At 37.7% G+C, this 26,301-nt stretch overlaps 1 protein-coding gene across 1 annotated transcript in view; it reads left to right on the top strand.

Moving 5' to 3' along the window:
* The first annotated feature begins 690 nt into the window (after window positions 1-690).
* Window positions 691-26,301, top strand: part of LOC128855569 (uncharacterized) — a 30,002-nt gene continuing 4,391 nt past the window's right edge. Inside the window, exon 1 of the mRNA XM_054090575.1 lies at window positions 691-1,769. Coding sequence (XP_053946550.1) covers window positions 1,479-1,769 — 291 coding nt within the window. The 5' untranslated portion in view covers window positions 691-1,478. The remainder of the gene's footprint in view (window positions 1,770-26,301) is intronic.

The following is a 26,301-nucleotide window of genomic DNA, read 5'->3' as shown; positions in this document are numbered from 1 at the left end:
TAGGAAAACCATTTTTTTAATAGCGGGCGCCCCTCGGCAGGCAATAGCAACCCTTCAAGTGTATTTCTGCATTAAAAAGCTCCTGATAAAAACCACGTACCGTTCGGAGTCGGCTGAAAACTGTAGGCTTCTCCATTTGTGGAACAACATCAAGACGTACACCACAAATAGGAGGAGAAGCTCGGTCAAACACCTAACAAAAGTGTACACAAATTGTTAATTTTTTTTATCATTTCTCAAGTTCTCAAGCATTTAAAAACATCCGATACATTCATACACAACGTGCGCATGTATGTATTGCTGAATGATGTCACATTTTTATTTATTTATTTGTTTATTTGAACCGTTGAGAATATCCAAAAGTACATATGGAGGAGCACATGACGAAATAGTTCTAGGATCGAACCGGAAAATTATTGTAAATTTTTCCTATAGGGTAGCTACAACCGTAAGAAGGCCCCGGAAAAGGAAAACAGTCACAATACAACACGGTACCGTGCTTCTTATGTATGTACATACGTACATACTTATACACTAATACATATATGTGTGTATGTATGTATATATGTATATGCATAAAGTTTGTGTACGCAGTACATATACATTTGTATTTGCTCTAACTGGTATCGGCATATTCGACTTGATTTTTTGAACATCGCGGGGAGAAGCAACTCACTTTGACAAAACTTCAGCACAGCAGCGCACATCGGTGTGCCGCATAGAAGCGCAGCGTACAGTGCACTCGCAGCTATCCATCCGTACAGTTGGATGTCACCGGCAACGGCAATCATTAGCAAGACGAAAGCGTTAATAAAAAGAAGTTGTGTAGAAGCAGACGAAGAAGAAGACTCAACTTCAACAGAAGTCAACAGAAATACGACGTGTGATCTTGATCTTGATCTTCTATCATTGAATTCAGCACAGAGACAACAGAAGATACAGCCGCAACCGTCAACGGTGCTGCTATTGCTACGGTTTTACTTGTGAATCGAACTCAGCCTTATTACAAACTTTTTTCTCTAAATAAAAAACTGTGTCTTACTGTGAATGCGCCGACATATTCCTATCAGACAATATCAAATGAAACTCGTGATTAATTCTGATATTGATGCTAATCGCAGTTAAGTGTTATTGTGTTAGTGGCGTTATTATCTGCAACATGTTTATGCAAATACGTGAGTAGGTAAATATTGCAGTGATTTGATTCAACTGAAGCAAAATGAAATGTAAAAATAAACAAACTGAAGCGCAGTAGAAAAAAAGTCTCACACAAACAAAACAAAAAAAAAAAAAAACAAATAAAAAAAAGGTGCAGCGTAACTAGCCAACAATATAGAAAACGATAACAAAAACAAAAATAAACAAAGGTGACTTACAAACATAGAAACTTTGTATAAAAAGAGATTAGAAAAGAGAAAACACTATTTAATACTTCGATCTTTGGAAGTTATATACATACATACACACATAGCGGCACAATGACGGCGCATGAGCAACCGATTAGCTACTTAGACAGCATCCTGAACGAGGAGGAGTCACGCTGCGAATACAGTCATCAGTGGCGCAATTTCACAATCTCACGTTCGGGCCGTTTCAAGTCGAAAAATCGTAAGCGCGACGTTGTTGATGGTAAACTATTCGATGCGGGCAATGCGCCCAATGTGATGTCGGCATCGACCAAGTCGTCGTCGGCTGCTGCCGCTACGGGTCATAGTCGTGTCATGACGTCCGCCACCATGAATCCACATTACAAGCAGGAGCCGGATAAGGTAGGACACGAAAAGTATAAACACACACATACATGCACACATACATACAAATGTATGGGTAACGAAATGCTTACACAGAAACAATATGCAGCACCTACGATATTTGTACATCTCCACATACACACACACACACACATACATAAATGTATGTATGTATATGCAGATGCAACTTTTTAGGCATAGTTGGGTACTATGTATGTAAGTATGTGTGTATTATGCACAGCAAATGTATGGTATATTTCTATACAAGTACATGCACACACATACATGTGCACATACATACATGTAGGCAGTTGTAGATTTGTATAAACGGCATTCAAATCCACGACATTTATTGTTTACTAGCTGTTGCTCTTGTTCCCTTTGTTGTTGTTGTTGTTGATCCCATGCAACAACACTTAAGTTGCAACAATTGTGGCCGCCACATCCGCCGCGAAGTCGGCAAAGTGTGTCGCAAGTCAGCTGGTTGGTTTTCTGGTTGGCTGGCGTTAGTCAGCCTAACTGCTTTGTTGTTTGGTTAGTTGCTTGACTTATTTTATAACATATTTTGTTGTTGTTGTTCTTTGCTTATCAATTTTCCAGTGTGTGTTTTTGCTTCAATTTTTCGAGTTGGGATGCGCATACATACAAATATACATACATGCATGCAAACTGCATACATACGCACATAAACTCCGTTTCATACGTATAGATACAAGAGTGCTACATACACTACTACACATACTCGTGCACATTATTGTATGTATGTATCATAGTATATTTCACTTTTAACTTTTATTTGCTCAGCAGAATTTCGTTCATTTGCTAAAAATAAGTGTGTGATTTTTTGCAAAACGTGCAAAAACTTATTTACTTACAGGGCCGTAGTCAGGATTGGGCGCTTTTTGGAGTTAACGCTTTTTTAAAACCATATTTACCGTACAGTCAATGATTTTATACCTATTTTACTGAAATACGTTACATTGGCGGGTGGATTACCGTTATTTTTTGTAATTTATCTATAAAAAAGTAATCGATTTTTATTTAATCCTCCTTTGGACTTTTTGAAAAACCTTCGGTAGATGATTCTTTTTTAAGAGTTATATCCATAAATCGATAAAATACCTGCAAACCCAAGTCGTTAGCTATAATAGAAATATGTTAAATTTACGTCAAAAGTCGAAAAGGCCAGTTTGGCCAGATCTTGGTGTCAAACGGAGGGTTAAAGTTGTCTCCCGTGCATTTTTTCCATTCATGCGCTATCTGTCTACTACTAATTCATAGAAAATAAATAAATAATTGGCGCGTACACTTCTGTTAGGTGTTTGGTCGAGCTCCTCCTCCCATTTGTGGGGTGCGTCTCGATGTTGTGGAGCTTTTTCATGGCAGAAATACACTCGGAGGTTTGCTATTGCCTGCCGAGGGGCGACCGCTATTAGAAAAAACTGTTTCTTCAATATAATATTTCATGCACGGAGACTCGAACCTACGCACTTCAAATGGTAGTCAGGTGTCAGTCCATTCGCCTACGACGGCCAAACTACTCATTTATGCATCTTATAAGCTAATCTCTCCTGAAGCCGAAGGCTCTGGTAGCTCCTGTTGTAATATTGTATGTGTAATAATTATTATTTAGTTGTTATTCTTTCAAATAAATAAATTTAAAAAAAATCTCCTAAAAGGTTTTTTGCCTACACAAATTACATAAACTTACAAAAGAGGCGTGTCTGTAAGACAAAATGTGTTAAAAATCATAAAATTTTTTTTCCAAACTGCGGAACATTAAAAATAACTCGGCCGATTTACCACCTTGATCAAAAAGTTCCCGGAACAACCGCCAGGTGACGCTCACAGTCAACTTATTTGGTTATGTTATTAAGTTGCTACATCTGTGATTAGCATTTCTACCAAAATTGTATCGCCTGACATTGGTAACAATTACGCCGTGTCGAGTAAATCTGCCCCTGCACGAGTTTTCGATTTTTAGAATATGGACTTAAAACTGCAACAATGATTTTGCAATTATTACATTTTGGGAGAACCTCAGAAATGTTAGTAAACTGCTTCGGGAATGATTCTCTAAATTTATGAGTGGCATTAACGCTTCAGATGAGGTCGTGAGCCATTGAAGTTAATGAATTGGGTTTGTGCCGTATTGCTGCAAAGTTGGTGCCAAAGGAGTTAATTTCTTGGGAAAATGGTGATATCACCAAAGACATGATTTCCAAGGCTGCATCCGACCCAATATTTATCAAACTCTTCATTGCTGGAGACGAGACGTGGATTTAAGCAGAGTTCCGAATGAAACAGCACCAAAAAACCACGTAGTTTTCAGTTCAAAACGAAAAAGATGCTCGCCGTTTTTCTGGATTATAACGGTATTGTACTCCAAAAAATCATTACGGGTAACGCGTTTGAAAGAAAGTAATAAAAGTATCGAAATATATCTGATGGCTATACCGAAAATATGGAGGCATCGGTAGTCAAGAGTAAGTGCACCAATCTGCCATCCCAGAGGTTGTGGGTTCGAATCCCACGTAAAGCACGGTCCTCGCACTTTTCCAAACTTACCTACTTTCCTAGTTTCTATAAAAATAAATTAATTCGGCAACCCCAACAGAAAAGTTCCAAGAGGTGAATCAAGCGCTGGCATAAGTGCGATGCAGTTGAAAGGGAGTACTTTGAAGGCGATAATATCACTTTTGAAAAATAAATCCTATATTTTGAATTTTCTGAATATATTCCGGGAACTTTTTGATCGAGATGTATTTACTGTTTTTTGCTGTAAAACTTTCAAATGTTTACTATCTCTCTGCATTAAGCAAATTCAATAATTATTCCCTTTTATGCACTACTCAAATTTTGAAACAAAAAGAAAATTAAAAAGAAATTCTATTTGAGCGTTTGTTCGCTTCGCTGAATGCCACACTCCACCAAACATTAATAAGCAGATAAAGTCAATATGAAAAATTTATGCTCTCCGATTTTCATATATCACTACGCTTTCATACATACATACATACATACATATATGTACATATACTTACTTTGCTCTAACACCAGACCAGCACGTGCGGGGTATTTATTTGCTAGTTGTTTTATACATACATCATACGGGGAGCTCCACTTCCAAAAATTACGTATTTTCTATGAAAAGTTCACTCTTGAAGTGATTTATGATATCATACCACAATTAAGAGAATACAGAAAGCTATGAGTATTGCGGTATCGCTAGGTGGCTTCCCGTTAATTTCACGGTATCACAGTTGTATTAAATTTTTTTGTTTACAAAGAACTTTTTGTATTCTCTTCTATTTAAATTTTCCTAAACTCGTCTTTGTTTACAAAAGTTCGATACTTTGACGCACCTCACCTACAGTTACGTCACACAATTACAAGACCTAGAAGAAATAAAATAAATAGTTCTAGGTAGTACAAAATTAATCACCCTATTACAAGATTTATAATTTTTACAATTTTTTTTTTTTATTATCCATTTATTTATTTCGATCTCCTTAACAACATTTATCATTATTTATACTTAAAACTAAGATGCTCTACGAGACATGCATAGAAAGCACCCAGTGGTGCAACCATTTCTCAATTTTTGCTTTGTTGATTTCCTCTTCAACCTGTCAAAGGAAATGGGATTGGTGGTGATTTCTGTAATTAAGGTGTGCGGGTGCGATTAAGGTCTTATATTGTGTGGTGATGCATGCCTTTTCATTTCTTCAACTATTGTGGAAACTTTGAGATCACGGCGAATTTGGGCATTTGCGTTCATTCTGAGAGCTTTCGATTTGAATCTTTGGAGTATTTTGGTGTTTCCGTTAGCTGTTTAGGTGCCTCAGAGTTGTATGCCATTTGTCCATACTGGTTTTTGGGATAGCTGAGTACAGTGAGAGCTTATATTCAACGCAAACATTTTTGCAAATGGTTTCGTATATATTTGACACTTTTCTACTAGAGAGCTGCAGTATACAAACAGATAAGTAATGTAGTGTCAAAAAGGAGGTAAAAATAAAGATCTCCGTCAATCAAAACAATTTTTTTATTTATCAAAAAAAAGTTATTAAAAAAATGGATGATGATTAATTTTGCGCCACCTTGTATTTGTATGTTTAGTGTTTTTAGATACTGTAATAATAACTGCGATCTGAAAAAAGAAATATTACGATCAGGCACAAAAATATCTTTCCATATATTCGTCAAAGTGAAGGGGGTTCCATAAATCGATTATTCATAACACATTGACGCTTATCTTTAGCTTAGGTTAACCTGGTTGGCATTAAGCCACGCATAGACCTTTTGGTCCCTAGCGATACCAGATGGAGACCGACCTCTATGAATACTGAAAGAAGACATCATGTAGGATGTCAACGATTTTGGCGAACCAAGCAGAGCTGGGTGAACCGCTTTTGAGACGTCCTCCACACCCTCAAACAGTGGGGCTCCCAGGCACTTAAACGCGTTTTTAATGATGCCAGACAAACGCACAGAAGGCGTTCTAAAGTTTTCTCAACATCCTTTCTGCATTTGTCCGTGTTAGCTTTTTAATATTAGTTTGGGCAAAGAGAAATGCATTATTTTCTCGATAGATGGCTGTAGCGATCGATATCTCGTAAAGTAGCGATCAAACAATTTAAAGTTTATGCTCGTTGTCCAGGTGACACACTAAAAAAATTGTTGTTGCTGTTTTTTATTTGTTCCATTCAATTGTGAGTTACAGCGTATTAGCAACGGCAGTAAACAAAGAGAAAATTCGGTACATTTTACAGTTTTTCTTTGATAAAGGCGAAAATGCAAGCCAGGCTGCAAGCCACTAAAATTGGGAATGATGTTTATGGTGCCGATACTGTAACAGTTAATTACGTGCAGTTTTGGTTTCGCCGATTCCGTTCAGATATTTTTGGTGTTAAAGATGCACCTCGCACAGGCAGGACGTCGTCGAAAATGTAAATAAAATCATAGAAATAATCGAAATTTTAGGCTTATAAACCTACAAAAAATGGTTTTCTGTGCACAAAAACACATCGAAAACCAGTCTCATATATAAAAAGAAAGTCATATAGACCTGTGTAATCAGAAATTATTGCGCGCTAATTTTATTTCAACAAACCTTATGGCAGCATTTCTATGTAAAAAAAATAAAATTAAAAAAATATTTGCTTGTGATACAAAATTTAAAAGTAAAATTAAACTCAAAACTATTACCCAAGCACACATACCACTTAAAAGAAATAAAACTCCAGTCTTGGTCAAATCAATTAATCACTTCTTCAGGTTCCAAATAAAATCTACCGTGAGCACCCTTTCAGGCTAAACTACTCGGTCTTTGTTTCCAGACGAATCTCTCCAAAAAAAAAAAAAAGAGGTTGTCTGTAAAGTCGGTTTACTGACAATAGTTTAACGTGACAACGTCATAAGAAAATATTGATGGAATGGTTGCATTTTTCAAAAGAAAATTTTAATTTTATTTGTTTGATAGATATTTTGTATGGATATAGAGAAGAAGGTAAGTGGATTCGCAATGGAATTGATCAAGTTACATTTACACAAACGTGAAGAATTACGAAACATTTATGAAATTCATGAAAGATATGTTCAATTTCGATTGTGCATCAGACGTTAATAAGTTAACAACACTAATCGATTTGCCTTTTTCAATACACATTACACTCGTAACAAACCCTTTCATTTCCTACTTTTCCTATCATCTCCTATTCTCAACAGAGAAATGGTTCATTACCATGCACACAGGAAGAAGGCATATGCAAATACAAATATGTGAATTTATATACATATGCGCATATACATACATATCCATATATGCTCACTCAAGTAGGGGAGAGCCAGATGTCGAACGTTGCCGAACGCGGGGGCCGATTGTGCCTCTTTGTCGTTCCGCGCTCTCGCTTGCAGTTCAAGCAAGGTAACGCCGCATGAGCAAGATAACGCCGCATGAGCAATGTAACGGCGCATTTTTTGGTGCGTGCAGCCGGCTACATCGAATTATAAGACGTTATCACGTCAAAAATTGAGAAAAGTATCGTTCTACAGCACATGAGATAGCAAGTATTTTATGGAAGAAATATTTGGGAAAGTTGTTGTTTTTTGGTAAAGCTTATTGAGAGCTTGCAACACGTTTCCTTTGCGTTTATTCGTACAAAAAGAAAATTGTGAGATAAGCATTGCCATGCGCGAATGAATACGGCCCTGAGCACCCCTATATATATTTGAGTATTTATGTATGTACATACATACATTGCAATCAGTGTTATCAGTGTGAGTCTTTATGAATATACTCATGCCTGTGAATGCGCATACATACATACATATAAATATGAGAGTCACTATCACTTATCTGTTAGTTATAAGCTACAATGTGTTCATTTACACTTCACTGCTATAAATAATGCAGACCGCACATAAAGTCACTCAGAAAAGGTAAAAGACCACCCAATACAAATTTAGCAAATGCGCTTTAATTTACGTGCCTCCATTTCAATATTTTTGCATACACATTTGGGTACATATATTAATTTGCTTCTAAAATTAATCTTCTCATATTTAATTGAAGGCGATAAGGTGTCCAAGAAGTATACTTCAATTTTTTGTATGCAATCGCCTACATACATTCATTCAAACATATGAATGTATGTATGTATGTACGTTAACGAACCACGAAAACGGAAGTCTGTCAATATGGTTGCGAAACCTTTTACTGTTTACAATAATAAACACAAGTCACATTCATGTGTGTGCATGTAGGTATGAAGGTATGTAAGTGGATATTAAAAGCCTTTCATTATAACAGGCATTCACTAATTTCGCAACTGCAAAAAATCCATGAAAATTTCTTGTTTAAGGCTTTTGCAAGTGTTTCATTTTATAGTCGATATACATACGTATGTGTGTAAGTAAATAAGTCTGTATGGATACACCTACATACATATACATAAATGTGAGTGTTATTTCCCGGATCGTAATCATCTGCTAACGTTTATGTGCTAACTTTGTTTAATAAATAAAATTTGTTAAACAATGGAGGTATTAATAAGAGCATTCCCACCTTTTACTTGTATTTTGTAACATCCAAAGAAGGTGTGCCAGCTGCAGTCACACATATTCAAACCTACATACACACATACATGCATACATATACATATGTATACATTTGATTGAAACGGCGAGAAAATCGATTTGTTCATATAAGTCGGTCGGAGCGGGCATTTACCTGTGGTTGCAATAATTCATGCTAAATTTATCCTACAGAAAAATTTACAGTCATATGACCCACCATCTGATCAACAGTGCTGATTCAAGAGCGATGTCTTAAGTCTGATTGGCTAAGTCGGATGTATTCTGTTGATTGCATTTGAATTTCCGTCCAATTCTAAGCATTCTCTCTAATTGGTTCTCAAGGGTGCTCACGGTAGATTTTATTTGAAAACTGAATTAGTGATTAATGGATTTACCAAGACTAGACTTTTGTTCCTTTCAAGTGGTGTGTGTTTGGATATTTGCTGTTTTTTATGGAAAACCATTTTCTTGCAAACGAAATTTGACAATTTGGGGAAAAATGTTACAGTTTTCTATTTAAGAAAAACAAAATCGAATTAGCTACTCTACTGATACTATCTGTTCAATGCGCATTGTACCAGACTAAGGCGAATCTGTGATAGGTGGTGAGACTTGTCGAATGGAAAAAGTGGTCTCTTCTTTTTTGCACCAGAAAAACATTCCTTATCAGTTTGATATTGGCTCAAATTGGATTTCAAAAATACATAGATATGCTTTTGCTCTTGCTTCATCTGATAGGGTGGCTACACTTTTAAAGGGTGGGGGGACAGCACATCTGGCGCTCAAATTCCCACTGGATTTGTATTTCTTGAAGACTTCATCTTGTAGCATTTCTAAAGGAGCTGACACGGCTAAGGTTTTAAAACTTGCAAAATAATTGCGTGGAACATATGTATAATGCTTATAAGAAATCACTTCAAGTGTTTAATCGACCTCTAAAAGATTTGCCATGAAATGCACAGTCGTTCATTGACGCTCTTATTTTATTGACTTCCAGCAAATTCTTCCTCTGATACCTACATATGTACATACATCAACCTTAGCTGATGAGCTAAGGGCTTGCCTCAAATCATCGCGCCTTTGGAGACATGTCAAAAACTCACATTACAGGGTCCGGTACTCGAAGTGTAAACAATGAAAAAGGCTATACATTTAGTTTGGAAAATTACTTTTTCAATTCAAAGTAAAAAATTTGTGAAAATCATACAAAATTAAGAATAAATTCACTTCTGCTCGATATGACCACCTTTTGCATTGACTATGGCGTTGAGACGGTCCAGAAACGAATCCCAAACTGCCCGAATGTCCCACTCGCGGATAATGACTTTTTCAGTGCCTCGAGACTGGTGAATCTTTTAGTTCGGATCTTGCTCTCCAAAAGGGCCCAAAGAGAATAATCCATCGGATTCGCGTCTGGTGAATTTGAGAGCCATTGTGTGGACGTTATGTTCTGCGGAATGTTGTTTTTTAGCCATTCTTGCTTTACTCGAGCTTTGTGAGATGGTGCCGAGTCCTGTTGAAACGTATTTGTCTGTCAGCGACTTGAAAACAACCTTCAGAATACTTTCCCGATAATATTTCGCATTTACCTTGACGCCAGGCTCGATGAAAACGATTGCGCCCATCTACGGTTACAGGGGCCCAAACCATTACCTATGGCGGGTATTGCCTCCTGGTGGCCAATCGATAACTCTAATTTTCGTATGAACATTCGGTCAAAATAAACTATATCGTTTTGGGAGTTTACGAATTGCTCAATTTGAAAAATTTTCTCGTCAGAAAACACAATGTTCAAAAATTGACCGCTTTCGGCCAAGCAAAGCAACTCCTTCGCTCTCTCAAGTCTGACTTGTTGCTGCTTTGATGTGATGATCGCGCCTTCTGGATCTTGTAAGACTTGACTTTAAGATTATTTTTCAGTATGCGGCTGATGCTATGGTCAGATATTTTCAGTTCCTTCGCCATTTGATTGGCACTTCGTCGGGGATTTCGTTCAAGTCGCTTCTTTATTTTTTGAACTATTTCACGTGGTGTTGCAGTATTTTGATGACCACCCCCATGATGTTTCACGATCCTATCATATGTTGAACATTAGTGAAGATAAAGTATGAATTGATACTACCATAAAATGTATTTAATTTCCTTTGAACTTCTGTGTCATTGTGCCATCTATTAAGAAAATCATTCTGAAAGATTCTCTGCGAATTACCACCAACTATAAAAGCTGTAAAAAAACACCGACTCAGCTAAACAATTTGAGAAGCGATCCTGTTGCCTGTAAATAGATTGATTACGCCATGAATGCAGACGAAGTTGTAGATTATCCTATAGAGTTATTAATATCGTTAGATCTTTCTCGCGACTATTAACAAGGCTCCAAGGAACGTTAAGTGTACGGATGAAAGCTAGAATATTCGTGTTTTGGAATCAACTACATGGGCAATTGAAGTATGCATGCTCACGAATTGGAAAACCAAAAAATTTATTAGTTTTTGCTAAAGGCAAAGAAACAAAAAAATTAATTTCAAATTATAAGTCCACAATTATTTTCCCTGCGGCAGCAAAGCGCCGGATGCCAGCTGGTGTATGACTAAAGTATATTTAAAAACAATACAATATTTACTTCTTTTTCACGTGCATGACTTATTGTAGATACCTCTTTGTGTTCGCGTTTACTTGATAGCGCCAATTTCCTAGAAAACTTTAATTTTATGGACGTTTGCAAGTGCCACGTCTTGTTCGGCTGCGACGAGTTCGAAGGGTCAACAACATTCTTGTATTTTTTAAAGATCATGTAATTGTTTAATTTAAACAGCCATGTGCACATGCGTACATATTTACGCTGAACTGAAAGAGAAGCTCATTTGGGATTAACCCTTCGTTGCATCATGATGGATATTTCTATCAAACCATTCGAAAGGAAAAAATGCACCCAAAACAGGCCTCTGGTCATGGTTTTTTGCCTCTGGCAACTTTTAAAAACATTTAAGAATGAAACGGAACGCACCTAATAAAAAAAAAGCAAACGTCAACTGTCACATGACAATCAAAATTTGGTCAAGGTTATGTTATGTGTTTTGTTCTAACGGTGCATATAATTATCAAGTTTTTTTATGGTTTTGTCCAAAGAAGTCGTACAAAATATTTACTATGCATAGAAATAGGGTAAGTAATTCGGAAACTGCTATTATTTGTGAAGAAAACATGTAAAATATTACTAAAATAACGTCAAATAGGTATGGTGTAAATTTACATCATTATGCAGTATTGTCATCTGTGAAGTATGGAGAAATTTTGGTTCACATAATTCCAGTTTGTTTACCAATTTTTTTGTTCTTTCAGAATATTTTGACAGATAAAGCCATAGAAGAATATCTAACACAGCTGGAGGATGGTTGGCTGTCGGAAGACGGAATGGAGGCTGAAGATTCTGACGATGATAACTTACCAGATCCTCACTATACAAGAGACGAACCTCTAAGTATATTAGATGATGTAAATGATGATGAAGACTGGCAGGATGTTAATGAAAATGACCCTCCTCTTGTTGAAGAAATGGTGGAAGAACAAGAAAGCCAAAGCAAAGTTCCTTGTGGTGCTATTTTCAGCACATTATTGGACAAAAGAAAACTGATTTGGAAAAAGAGAAACATGGAATTTGATGAGGATAAAATTACATTCTTAGGCAGGTCAGCCTTTCCTATAGAAATATCCCAGCTTGAAACTCCATACCAATGTTTCAAATATTTTTTGGATGATGATTTTATTCAGAAAATTGTTGATCAAACTAATTTATATATCATGCAAAAAGATACCAACAGCAAAATAACTTATACTGCGTTAGATATCAAGAAGTTTTTTGGGATATTATTATTCATGTCTGTGCAAAGATTTCCAAATACCAGATCATATTGGTATCCTGCCTTTGGTTATGGTCCAGTTTTATCCACTATGCCAGTCAACAAATTTGAAAGAATGAAGCTCTCATTGCACTTTCAAAATAATGATGATCACAAACCTGTTGGCCATCCCAATCATGACAGGTTATTTAAAATACGCCCTGTTATTGAGCACCTCAGAGCAAAATTTTCTACTGTACCAATGGAGCAAAGATTATCAGTCGATGAGCAGATGTGTGCCACAAAAGTGGCTCATTTTTTGAAACAATATCTGCCTAATAAACCCCACAAATGGGGGTTTAAATTGTATGTACTGTGTGATTTATCAGGATATGCTCATACATTTGAATTGTATTCAGGACAGGAAAATACAGGAAGACCAGAAGGAGAGCCTGATATAGGAGCCACAGGGAATGTAGTCATTCGTTTGCTAAGAGGCGTGCCAAGATATCAAAATCACATAATTTACTTTGACAATTTTTACACATCATTGCCCCTGGTTCATTATTTAGCCAAGCAAGGAATTCTATCAGTGGGTACTGTACAACAAAATCGGATACCTAACTCAAAATTACCAGACAAAAGGGAGTTTATGAAAAAGTCTGTACCAAGAGGAAGTCATGTCGAAAGAACATCTACATTTGATGGTGTTGATATGTCTTGTGTCACCTGGAAAGACAACAAAATGGTGACACTTTTATCAACATATGTGGGGTCAACACCAGTATCTAGTGTCCCTAGGTATGACAAGGCAAAGAAGGAAAAGGTTGAAATTCCATGTCCAAAAATTGTTTTAGAATACAACAAACATATGGGGGGAGTTGATTTAATGGACAGTTTTTTGGGGAGGTTCCATATTCCTTTGAGGTCGAAAAATGGTATTTACGCATATTCTTTCATCTATTTGATCTTACAGTCATAAATTCTTGGATTATTTACAAAAAAAATGCAATCATTCGAAATATACCAAAAAAGGATATGCTTTCCATGGGACAATTTCGTAATGAATTAGCTCAAGTTTTGTGCTCAATAGGAGCCAACACAGAGGTCAGAAGAGGACGTCCTAGTTCCAGCTTTGTGGAAAATGAAATCCAGGCAAAAAAGAAGAGAGGGCCTGCAGTTGTTCCTCCACCAAAAGACCTAAGAATGGATGGCAGTGACCATTGGCCACAAGTTGGCATTTCTCTGCGATGCAAATACCCACATTGTAAAGGCTATTCAACAATAAGCTGTATCAAATGTAAGGTTAACTTATGCCTGAACAAAAACAATAACTGTTTTGTTCATTTTCACCAAAATTGAAGGTATAAATGAAAGGTATTAGTGACTTAATTTATTATTTCAATTTTGTACTAAGTTCATATGTTCATTCTGCATAATGATGGAAGTTTACATCAAACCATTTTTAATAAAAAAAAATACTTCTATAAATCAAAGATTTTTTTAATTATTTTTCCCATTACCTAGAGGTCTAATAGCATCTGTATGTTTTTTTTTACAAAGAAATATTAAATTATGCAATGAAGGGTTAAACATAAACATTAACTTAAAAGCTCATGAGTTTTTCTTGTTCGGAGTTAGAATGAAATTTTATTCAGATTTTCAAAATTATTAAAAAAAACTTTTTTGGTACGGACTGCTAGTTACGAACAGAACACATAAAAGCAGCAGCAGCAGAAGTAAATCATCGAGACAATAAAGACGAACACCGCAATTCGGAGAAAAGCAACTCAGCCTAAGCACCTGCATACACCTATAGTGTTTTTGCCAAGTATATTTTCATTACACATAGATACGTATGTATCTATCTCGAAGTCTAGTCGCGCAGCTGATGTACTGGCATTAGCTGTCTGTTGGTTGGCTAAAGGACAATTCAGAGTATTGTTTACAAGCGCGCGGAAGCATTTTGCCGAGAACCGAAATCAGTAATCAACGATTGTTCGTGAGCTCGACCACCTTAAAGTAAATAAAGCTTTTTGTTTATCGCACCATTACTCGGTACAATGAAACGCGAATCCGATGGATTATTCACTTTGGGCCATTCGGGAGAGCAATATTCGAACTAAAAGATTCACCAGTCTCGAGGCACAGAAAAAAGCCATTGTCCGCAAGTGGGTCAAAATGCTTGCAAGTCACATTCGGGTAGCTTGCGATTCGTTTCTGGACTGTTTCAAGGCCATAGTCAAGGCAAAAGGTGGTCATATCGAGCAGAAGTAAATTGATTCCTAATTTTGTATTATAGGGTGGGCCATGTAAAATTTGCTTTTTGAATCGGCTATAAAAAAAAAACTAATGAATATTTTTGCAAAATTTTTTTGAAGACTGAACATTGTCATTTATGAATGAAAAATAATATCGTTCAAATTACTGCCACGACTGACCTTACAGTAGGCCATTCGATCAACCCAATTTTTTAGCACATTTTCGATTGTTTGGGCTCCAATTTCATGAATGGCAACTTCGATTTCGCGTTTTAAAGCATCAGTCGTCTCTGTAGGTTCGCATAGCATTTGTCCTTAACGGCTCCCCACAAAAAATAGTCCAACGGGCCTAAATCACAGCTCCGAGGCGGCCAATTGATATCGGAATTCAAAAACGGTAGCCAAAAGTTCGAGTGTAACTTTGGCAGTGTGACAAGTTACACCGTCCTGTTGAAACCAAATGTCGTCCATGTCATCCTCTTCAATTTTTGGAAACATAAACTCGTTGAGCATGTCACGGTAACGCTCACCATTTACTGTAACCGCGGCTCCACGCTCACTTTCAAAAAAAAAATGGCCCGATGATGCCGCCAGACCAAAAACCGCACCAAACAGTGACTCGTTGTGGATGCATTTGATTCTCTACAGTAACGTGTGGATTTTCTGAGCCCCAAATCCGACAATTTTGCTTATTGACGTAGCCACCGATGTGAAAATGAGCTTCATCAGAAAAGAAGAAGAAGACTCACCACTTTGGAGTTTAGGTTTTCAATATTTCCCAATTTTGTTCAAGCGTATAGCGTCCCATTTCGTAAATGTCAAACCTTTAAGCAAATTATGAACACATTTGACATGTCATTTGTGTTGCCATTCTCAAAAAAATAGGTGGTTCAAAAAGCAAACGCTATATGGCCCACCCTGTATTTTAACACATTTTTTAATTTGAATTGAATAAAAGTAGTTTCCAAACTAAATGTATGGCCTTTTTAATTGGTTACACTTCGAGTGGCGGACCCTGTAATATATAGGTGTTCATTTTTTTAGTCTCGGACACATCTAATTTTCTCGATACCGATCTTGAAAAAACATGAACTATGGGGTATGTGCTGACGTATGCTGAATAACACTGTTCCGTTTTCCAAGAATGATAGAAGCAAGATTGCGCCCATCAGAGAGTGCGAGACGTTACACTAGTCTTGTTGTGCAGTGCTTTTTATACCTAAAATGGGAAAATTTTTTAGTTTGGCGTTTTTTTTAATTTGAAGCTATCAAAACTAAGTTAAAAAAAAATTTAACCAATCACCCCAGGTACCCCAAATTTGTTGTAAACATCTAAATTATACTGGCAATTATCATTTTTCGTTCTTCCAAATTTTTTCCACTTTGGGCACTGCCTCCGCTCTAACAAATTAAAAAAACAAAAATAAATAAATAATTGGCGCATATAAAGGGGGTTTCAATTGGCGCGGGTCGATTTTGGCGCCTTGTGGCAGCTATTTTGTTTTGGTGACATCTGTCAAATCTTTTGTTTATTATTCAGTTGTTTATGCCAAATCATCATGGCAAGTTACACGATTGAACAGCACGTTCAAATGATAAAACTTTATTATCAAATGAATTCAAAGTCGACTCTTCAACGTTTGGTCTCCAAATTTGAGACGACCGGGTCAGTAAACAATCAGCCAACACCCGTACGTTCAAGGAACGCAAGATCAGCTAAGAACATTGCCGCGGTCCGTGAAAGTGTACAGCAGAGCCCGAGGCAGTCTATTCGTGCACAAGAACTTGGCCTTTCGCAGACTTCAACTTGGCGAATTTTGCGTCGGGACTTGGGCCTACACCCGTACAAGATCCAACTGACCCAGAAGCTCAAAGTTGATGACCATAGACAACGTCATTTGTTCGCTGACTGGGCTTCGAATCGTTTGGAAGAGAACCCCAGTGTTGGGCGAAAAATCATCTTTAGTGACGAGGCGCATTTTTGGATGAATAGCTGTGTTAACAAACAAAATTGCCGTATATGGGGCGACACCAATCCACACGAGGTTCACCAGGTGATAATGCATCCTCAAAAAGTTACCGTTTGATGTGGATTTTGGGCCGGCGGCGTCATTGGTCCGTACTTTTTTGAAAACGACGTTGGTGAGACGGTCACCGTCAACAGCGAGCGCTACACAACGAAGATAACCAATTTCTTATGGCCCATATTGAACCATATGGACCTAGACGACATGTGGTTCCAGCAGGACGACGCTACGTGCAACACAGCAAACGCCACGATTGACATTCTCAACATCTACCCGCCCTTATTGAAAAACCCTTTACATTTTTTAGGTATTTGGCTCTTATTTGTGGTATGCGCCTTGATGCTGACCTACAGTTTTTAGCCGAATCCGAACGGCAGATGGTTATTTATTAAAAGCTTTCAGAAATACATTCGGACGCTTGCCATTGCCTGCCGAGGGGCGACCGTTCTAATATATTAATTTTGGGAAAAAGAAATCCGTTATTTGTTCGTAAAATTGTTGCGCAAAAGGTTTAAAACTGCTTTATGATTGCTCTTTAGCTCCTGGGCGAAGCTACGACTACTAACATGGCGGCCAACTTCGATTATTTCTATGATTTTATCAACATTTTCTTTAACATCAAAAATGCATGAACGGAATCGACGAAACCAAAATTGCACGTAAATAACTGTCAGAGAATCGGCACCATAAACACCATTCACAATTTCTTCGGCCTGTCCTGCATTTTCATTTCTCGCCTTTATCAGAGAAAAACTGTAAAATTTACCGAATCTTCTCTTTGTCGACTTACATTGTTAACACCCCGTAGCTCACAACCGAATGGGACAAACAAAACACATCAAACGAATTTTTTTACTGTGAAATGTCCCCTTGACAACGAGTATAAACTTTAAATTGTTTGATCGCTACTTGACGAGATATCAATCACTACAACCATCTACCGAGAAAATAATGGCTTTCTTTTTGCCCAAACTGATATATGCAGATGGTCTTCATTATATTAGCGCTATTTTCCGCCACTTTTGCTGGTACGTATCGGGGTTTGAACTCGAATTGTAGAAAAAGTTCTAAGTTCTAATAAGCCCTCGACCGCATTTCTCTCATGATAAAGCTCCTCATCCTTAATGAATTCTGATTGTCTTCGACGGCGTGATGGGTTTTATTTACCAAGGCAGGTGCGTCTTTCATGATTCTTAAAATTATTCCCTTGAATGCCCAATTTTTATTGAATGTACTGATAATGGCTTCGCTCTGCTAACACTTTTAATCAAAACAAGAGCCCGTCTTACTTGTCGTTAAGAAACTTACACAGTGCATACGAATGTACACGTATAACTAATAAAATAAATAAAGCAAAAAACCAGAAGTTGCACATTATCACTGATTGCGATTTTTTCAAAGAAAAATTTTCTTTTTTTTCATTTCTGTTTTGCACCAATAAAAACGTATAAAGAGTATCACCGATAAGTTTGAGTGATGGTATCAAAACACGTATGTATGAGTAGGTATGTATGAATGTGCAAAATGATAATGCTTTTAAATGCATATGTACAAGTGCTTATGTGTGTACTGATGTATGTACTATATACCCTGCTGGAAAGTCCACTGTTTTTGAACGCGTGCACGTCTACTGAATTTCAAAGCCTAGAAAGTACAGGATGTAACAAATGCAAATTTATTGTTAAATTAACGGCGTGCAAAAGTTTTTTCTAATAGCGGAAACCTCCGAGAGTAGAAAAAGCTCCCCATAAAAACCATTCGTCGTTCGGAGTCGGCTTAAAACTGTAGGTTCCTCCATTTGTGGAACAACATCAACACGCACACAATAAATATGAGAATATTACACAAACTTATCGGACTATTACTCAAGGCAAAGTTGATATGCCTATGCCGTTGGCAACATGTAAGCTACAAATAGATAGGTACACCTTAAGTATTGCCAACAATCGCTGGAGACAGTTGCATACCTGTACCATTAGTAGACAGACATGCCAAGAATGGGACATTGGTCGCACTAACAGTCTACTTAAATTTAATAGGAAAGACTTAAGAATATTAGTAGGAGCCCAATCTGGGCACTGTCTTATAGGAAGGAATGCCTGTAGAATTGGGACATCATATTTTAGCTTTTACAGAAGCTGTCAGAATGCAGAAGAGGAAGAGACAGTTGAACACTTTCTGTGCAGATGCTCTGTGTAGAAAAAGATTAAATTTGCTCGAAATCGCTTTTTCGCGGACATCGCGGATGTCGCCATAAAATTATCTACACTAACTAGATTTATAATGTCCACAGGATGGTTTAAAGAGGACCAAGTGGAGTAAGGATCTGATAGTACCGATGGTATCACAAGCAGACACTTTACCTAACCAACCTATCGGAGAATTCGTTTCAGTCTTACAATTTTACTTGTAAACAACCATCAGCTTCGCCATCGTTTCTCATAGCGCATATTGGATGTATAACTTGGCGAAAAAATATATTTCCTCACGAAATATATTTTCCTCCTCTGCAGAGCAGAGTTAAAAATATTGTAAGCAATTTTTTCCCCGAAATTGCTGTAGGAAATACGGTTTTGGGCAAAAAACCGTCCACTCGGTGGGGGTCACAATTCGAGACAAGCAATTCAGGCCACTAACTCGAATATAATTATGCCAATCACTCTGTTAGAGGTAGAAATCATCTACAATGACTTAAAAATTGTGTTTATTAATGTGAGAATGGCACTGGACTGGAACCCGCAAGGCAGCAGAGGTCGCGGTCGACCAAAAAAACACTTAGAGAAGGTCTATGTTGTGCGAACTAGCAAATGTCGACATCTCATGGGACGGTGCAAAAACAACAGCACAGAACCGTGTACGACGAAAGAGTCTTGCCGAGGCCCTAAGCTCCCAAAAGGAGTGAACAACGAAGAAAAAAAAAAATTTGATTTTAAGAGATCAACTTTTATTTGGACCACCCTTTATATTTCATTTGCGCTACTATGGAAATGTGTGTATGAAGTGCGATGCTTATTGATTAACTTAAAATCTTTGCAGAACAGGAGAATAATTTTATCTTTGTCTTCAATTTTTGATTTAATCCGTGGGGTTGTTGACTGTTCGGTGCTCTTGGAGAGGGTTTTCCTTAATATTCCGGCCAGAGCTCTTCGCATTTCGGAGTTTTTCTATGTAGGGTGGCGGCCGCCGTAGCCGAATGAGTTGGTCCGTGACTACCATTCGGAATTCATAGAGCACGTAGATTCGAATCTCAGTGAAATACCAAAAAGAAGACCAAACGTTTTTTCTAATAGCGGTTGCCACTCGACAGGCAATGACAAGCCTCCGAGTATATCTCTGCTATGAAAAAGCTCCTCATAAAAAATATCTGCCGTTCGGAGTCGGCTTGAAACTGTAGGTCCCTCCATTTGTGAAACAACATCAAGACGCATACCACAAATAGGAGGAGGAGCTCGGCCAAGCACCCAAAACGGGTGTACGCGCCAATTATGTATGTATATATAATATATATTGATGGGAGTTGTTAAGAATTAATTTTACTGTACACGTACAAATGAATAGCCTTGAATGCTGCACTATTCTCGAAACTTTTAAGAGAACTTGGTCGAAGCGATAGCGATAAGAATATTTGTTTGAAAAAATAAGTGCAATAGAAAGAATCAGTTTTACTTCTAAATAGATTACATACGTATGTGTGTTTATGTGCATATGCCGTGTATTTGCACACTCGATATCTACATAATACATTGAATTGTATTAACTTCGTGTATGTATGTATGTATGTAAATAAGTAATAAGTGGTTGGAAAGCCCAGCCCCATCAATCTTTTGGAGTTTGTTTTGCACAGGTAATTCATTGTGGGTTGTTCGCGAACTAACTTATTTCAAATGTAGCAGCAAAAAAGTTTTAGTATATAAGTACATATGTATGTAGGTATGCGCTTTAAAGAAGTTTCAATTTTAGCTTTCACTAAAAATTAAAAATTAACCGATTTTGGTCGAGTTTAACAAAGCGCGCTAATCGTTAATCATTTGTGTTTCGTGCCACGCGGCGCCAGTTGGACGCACCAAGTGAAGCCAAATTGTTCTCCACCTGATCTTTCCAACAAAAACGTATTCTTACTCTTTTACTTACTGTTCTTGCTGCCACCAGCTGGAATAACATGGACTTCTTTCAAATCCGGAACGTTTGTATCCATTCGGATGGCTGATTTCCACCGCTTTGGAATCGCTTTAATATTTCTTTAAGGTGGAGCCGCATTCATATCTATTGACCCAACAGGTTTCTATGTCCAGGTTCTATTCCTGTGGGTGTATGAATGTGTTACACCTTTGATAGTATCCACTTCTCCCACTGCCTTCATAAGTGTGATTCTGCTGGAAATGAAACTTCGGTAGATGTGCAATACTTACGAGCTATTGTCTTGTCATCTGTTTGGTTCTGTAGTGAGTGATTGACCCAATATGCGTATGTATCCAATGTGCTTCCATTGCTGCCACCGTTTTTATTGATGCTGAAGTTGCAACTGCTGCTGTCGCTTCTAGGCTTTCTTCATTCATTTGAACCTCATCACGACTGTAGCCGTGAACGTTTTTACGGCGTCACATTTCTGCCGCTCGGGGTTGGCTTGAAACAGTAGATCCCTCCATTTGTAAAACAACCTCAAGACGCACACCACAAATTGGAGGGGGAGCTCGGCCAAACACCTAAGCGCCAATTATATCATATAAATATTTAGCCATAAACACGCGCATATCCCCGACCCCTGCGATACTCGCCGCCGTACCAAAATTCAAAAACTTTACGCAGAATCTTTCTCTCAAACTCTACAAGAGACGTTTCATCAAATATTGTCATCTTCCAAGCTTCTGCGCCATACATTAGGACGGGCATGATGAGAGCCTTGTAGAGTGTTAGTTTCGTTCGTCGAGAGGACTTTACTACTCAGCTGCCTAATTAGTCCCAACTAGCACTTGTTGGCAATAAAGATTCTACGTTGGATTTCCAGACTGACATTGTTATCGGTGTTAATGCTGGTTTCTAGTCTCTTACAGCCTCAAAATCATAATTGTGAGCAAAGAGTTGGATGTCGATACGCGAGTGCGCCTACTGTTTGTTTGATGACAGGAGGCACTTCGTCTGGTTCTCGTTCACCACCAGACCCACTTGTTTTGCTTCTTTATCCAGCTTGGAAAAGGCAGAACTAACAGCGCGGTAATTAAAGCCGATTTTTTCAATATTATCGGCATACGCCAGCAAGTGCACGCTCTTATACTAAATAGTGAGGTTATATTGCGTGGATCCTAGGCATAATATTGCATTAGAGCTATGGTCCTACAAGTAATCATTCGGCCAAAATTTCATCCGATATACTTACATAGTTGCACAACCACCATATTAGTGACGTAAAAGATGGCTCGCAGGCGACAAATACGGGCATTGTCTGCTCTGATACTAAAAAATAACTGTTTATTTAAAAAAAATCTTGAATTGAACAATTCATGACATTTATATTAGCCAAAGTGAATCTATTAAAGTTGATATCGGTAAATCAGCTGATTTATTTTTTTTTCTTTCACCGTGTCCATGTGGCTTTCAACAGAAAATGAAACAAGGCGAATTGATTCTTTGTTTTCTACTTTGCCAATTCTTTTCTTTGACAGTCAAATGTACAAAATATTGTTTTTGGTCTAGTGCCACCACCTTTAATGAATGCGCCTTGGTATTAGCGCAAACTAGCATTGCATCCATAACATCTCAGGAAAGAGAACGAGAAATATGCTCGTCCCTTTCCATCCAGGTTGAACGTTTCTTTCTGCCATCTGAAATTGAAAAACGCATTTTTAAACTTAAATATAAAACGAAAAAGCTATAAAATACTTACTCTTGTTGTACTCCTTATATTGTTCCAGAATTTTAATGCTGCAATGATTGTTTTCAGTTTTCAGTTTGGTTGCTGTACTCTTTCATTATTTTTCATTCAAAACTATTATTTGTCGGCAATGTAGCCTTCGCAAATTTCCGTAATCCGCTTAAAATATGAGTATTAACCCTTTGGGGATGAGTGTCGGCATTTAGCCGGCCAAATTTGTCCGTAGCTGTAAGGCTCGCGACGTCTGTCGTTCTGAGCGATAAGATACGCTTGGGTACAGTAAAAGAGTCACGTTTTCATGCGAAGACATTAGGGGCCATTAGCGATGAAGGCTTAAGCTACGGCTTATATATGTGCGTGTCTCTCTGGACAGCAAATGCATGAGCGTGTCGCCGTAGCTTTATCTTCCTTATAATGTAAAATTACGATGTGAGACGACGGTAGAGTCAGAACGAATTTCAGTTCTTCGATTTTGTCTCTCTGCCAGAGAAGCCAGCAGGCTTTTTATATATTTTATCCTACGCACGATGACTAAGCGATCTAATAGCTCCTGCTGACGCTCAAGCATGCATGTCCTGCAGCTTACATGTGTGCGTGTCGGTTGACACACGAACTTGCTTCGTGTCACACATACTTGTTGTCGGCTTTTGCATGATGAAAATCAAAAATTTTAGATATTAGCGTCATGCACCCGACACGCACACATATACGCTGTAGGACATGCATGCTTGAGCGTCACCAGGAGCTATAAAGATGATACTTTAGATAGTAACAGTTCTGACGAATATTACTTTGAATCTGATAAGACGGAAGATGACAACATTACATACAATAAAACTTTTTTTTTTAAATTTGTTTGTTTATAATTATTTTTTATTTTATTGTGTTAAATAAAGCCTTAGTTTTTACAAAATTCAACGTATTTATTTTTTTTACTGCGCACTCCAATACCTCTCGTCCTCAGCGACGCTCGCCCGCCGAGCGGCTCCGTTCCCAAAGGGTTAAGTTAGTTGCACTTAATTCTTGAGATAATTCCGAATTAAGTCGTTAATCCCGATTAACGCCACCGTCTGTCTAGGCTATAAGACAAACACTAGGTGGTTATGTATGTATATATTATACATATGTATGATACATAGTTATGTATCTACGTATATATGAACATTATCATAAAATAATAAAAGAATTGTGTAAGGTACCCGCAAAAAAAAATTAAATTTTTTGTTTGCCAAAATGTTTACGAATTAATTTCGTAAAGAATAATAAAAATACGAGGTTTTTGCAACATTTATATTTTGCATTTATGTATTAAATATGGCAGAGTGTACGTAAGCGCCAGCAGGGATTAACAGTCTGCAAAGCAATTATGAATGGCCATATAACCAGTGCGATAAGGCGCGCGTTTATTTGCGCATATACAAATATAATACGTATAGTATGTATATATATATATCTGCATACATGCCCATGCATTTATATATATATCTATATATGTACGAATAATATACGGATTACATTTTGCATGCCCATATCCCGCAGAAAGGCTTCAGCAGTTTTGTACAGGTGCCCTTCTGGTGAAATTAGAACTATTACCAGTAAGGCTTCCATTGTTGAAATGAATACACACTTAGGTACATACGTAATAAAATAGAGTTTAAGGTTAAATTAGAGGTGGCATTTCTTTAACCTGATGCTAGAAAAGATCGTGCGGGCCGCAGAACTTAATCGCTAAGGCACAGTTTTTTATAAGAGCGTACAATTGTTGATGATATTGACACCATCGGCCTTAATAACCGCACTATTAGTTCGGACTTTTCCAAACTGAATAAAGAGGCAACGCGAATGGGTCTGGTGGTGAACGAGCACAAAACGAAGCACCTCCTGTCATTAAACAATCAATCGGCGCACTTGCGGTCGGCACTCACGTCACTGTTGACAGTTATGATTTCGAGGTTGTAAAAGACTTTGTATACTTGGGAGCCAGCATTAACACCGAAAACAATGTCAGCCTTGAAATCCCACATAGAACCTCCCTTGCCAACAAGTGCTACTTTGGACTAAGTAGGCAGTTGAGTAGTAAAGTAGTACACTAACACTCTACAAGGCTCACATCATGCCCGTCCAATAACAATATGCGATGAGGCGTCCCTTGCAGTGTTTCAGGGAAAGATTCTGTGGAAGATTTTTGGACCTTTGCACGTTGACGACTGCGAGTATCGTAGGCGGCGGAACAATGACCTTTACGACGACATAGACATAACACAGCGAATAAAGATCCAGCGACTTCGTTGGCTGAGTCATGTCGTCCGAATGGATACAAACTCTCCGGCTCCGGAGGTATTCGATTTGTTATCACCTGGTGGTAGTAGCAAATGAATAGGAAGGCCTCCTCTGCGTTGGAAAAATAAAGTGGAGAAGGGCTTGGCTTCACTAGGTGTGCCCAACTGGCGCCAGTTAGCCCGAGAAAGAAACGACTGGCGCGTTTTGTTAAGCTCGGCCAAAATCTCGTAAGCGGTTATCGCGCCAATCAAGAAGAAGAAGAAGTTTGACAGTAGGCACGAGTGATCTGTCAGAAAAACACTATTGGAAAAAGTAGCTCCATTCTGATCACCCTTTACATACCTGCATAGGCAGAAGCAAACCACCGGAAGCAAAAACTAAACCGCTGGATTCTATGGCATTCAGAGTTTTTATTAAGAATTAAATAAATTTGAAGTGATTTATTATGTGCTAGTTTTAAGTTTGCTTTTTATGAAAATATTTGATTTTGAATTTTCAACCAGTTGAGGTACTAGGTTGTTCAATAAGTATTGCGGTTTGATAAGAAAACCACAATTTTATGGTTCAAAATACATTCTACTATTTAGTATACTCTCCTGAAACATCAAAACACTTATTCCAAGGAATTTCCAAGTGATAAATTCCCTCCCTGACGCGAGAACCTGGTGATGAACCACGCATGAATTTATTTTAAGTCTGGAAACAAAAGAAAGTCACTTGGAGAGAAATCTGGTGAATATGGTGGAAGCTCTAACAATTCGAGGAAAAGTGCCCTTGTGACACGGCGCATTGTCCTGTTAAAAAATAATTTTTTTCTTTTGTAAACTGGGTCTTTTTCACGAAATTGTTTCATTCGGCTGGACTAAAAAGTTACAATAATATTAATATTTTATCGTTTTACCAGTTTGCAAGTCATCCACAAACAAAATTCCTTTCGCATCCAAAAAAAAACTGATGCTAACACCCTTTTGGCCGATTTCTGGACACGAACTCGTTTCCCAGTCGAAGAACCAGGTTCACACCACTCTTTAGTATCTTGTTTTAAATTAGGATCATTGTGATGGACCCAAGTCTCATCCATAATGATGAATTTACGCACAAAATCCACTTAATCCTTTCGAAAACGCTCTAAATGTTGCATTCGAATGTGTTTTTGTTCCATTTTTAGCGAATGAGGCATCCATTGTGCACACA

The sequence above is a fragment of the Anastrepha ludens genome, chromosome 2 (assembly GCF_028408465.1).
Source record: "Anastrepha ludens isolate Willacy chromosome 2, idAnaLude1.1, whole genome shotgun sequence".
NCBI classification, from domain to species: domain Eukaryota; kingdom Metazoa; phylum Arthropoda; class Insecta; order Diptera; family Tephritidae; genus Anastrepha; species Anastrepha ludens.
The sequence above is the reverse complement of the archived record's forward strand: the minus strand, read 5'-3'. Positions and strand labels throughout refer to the sequence as shown.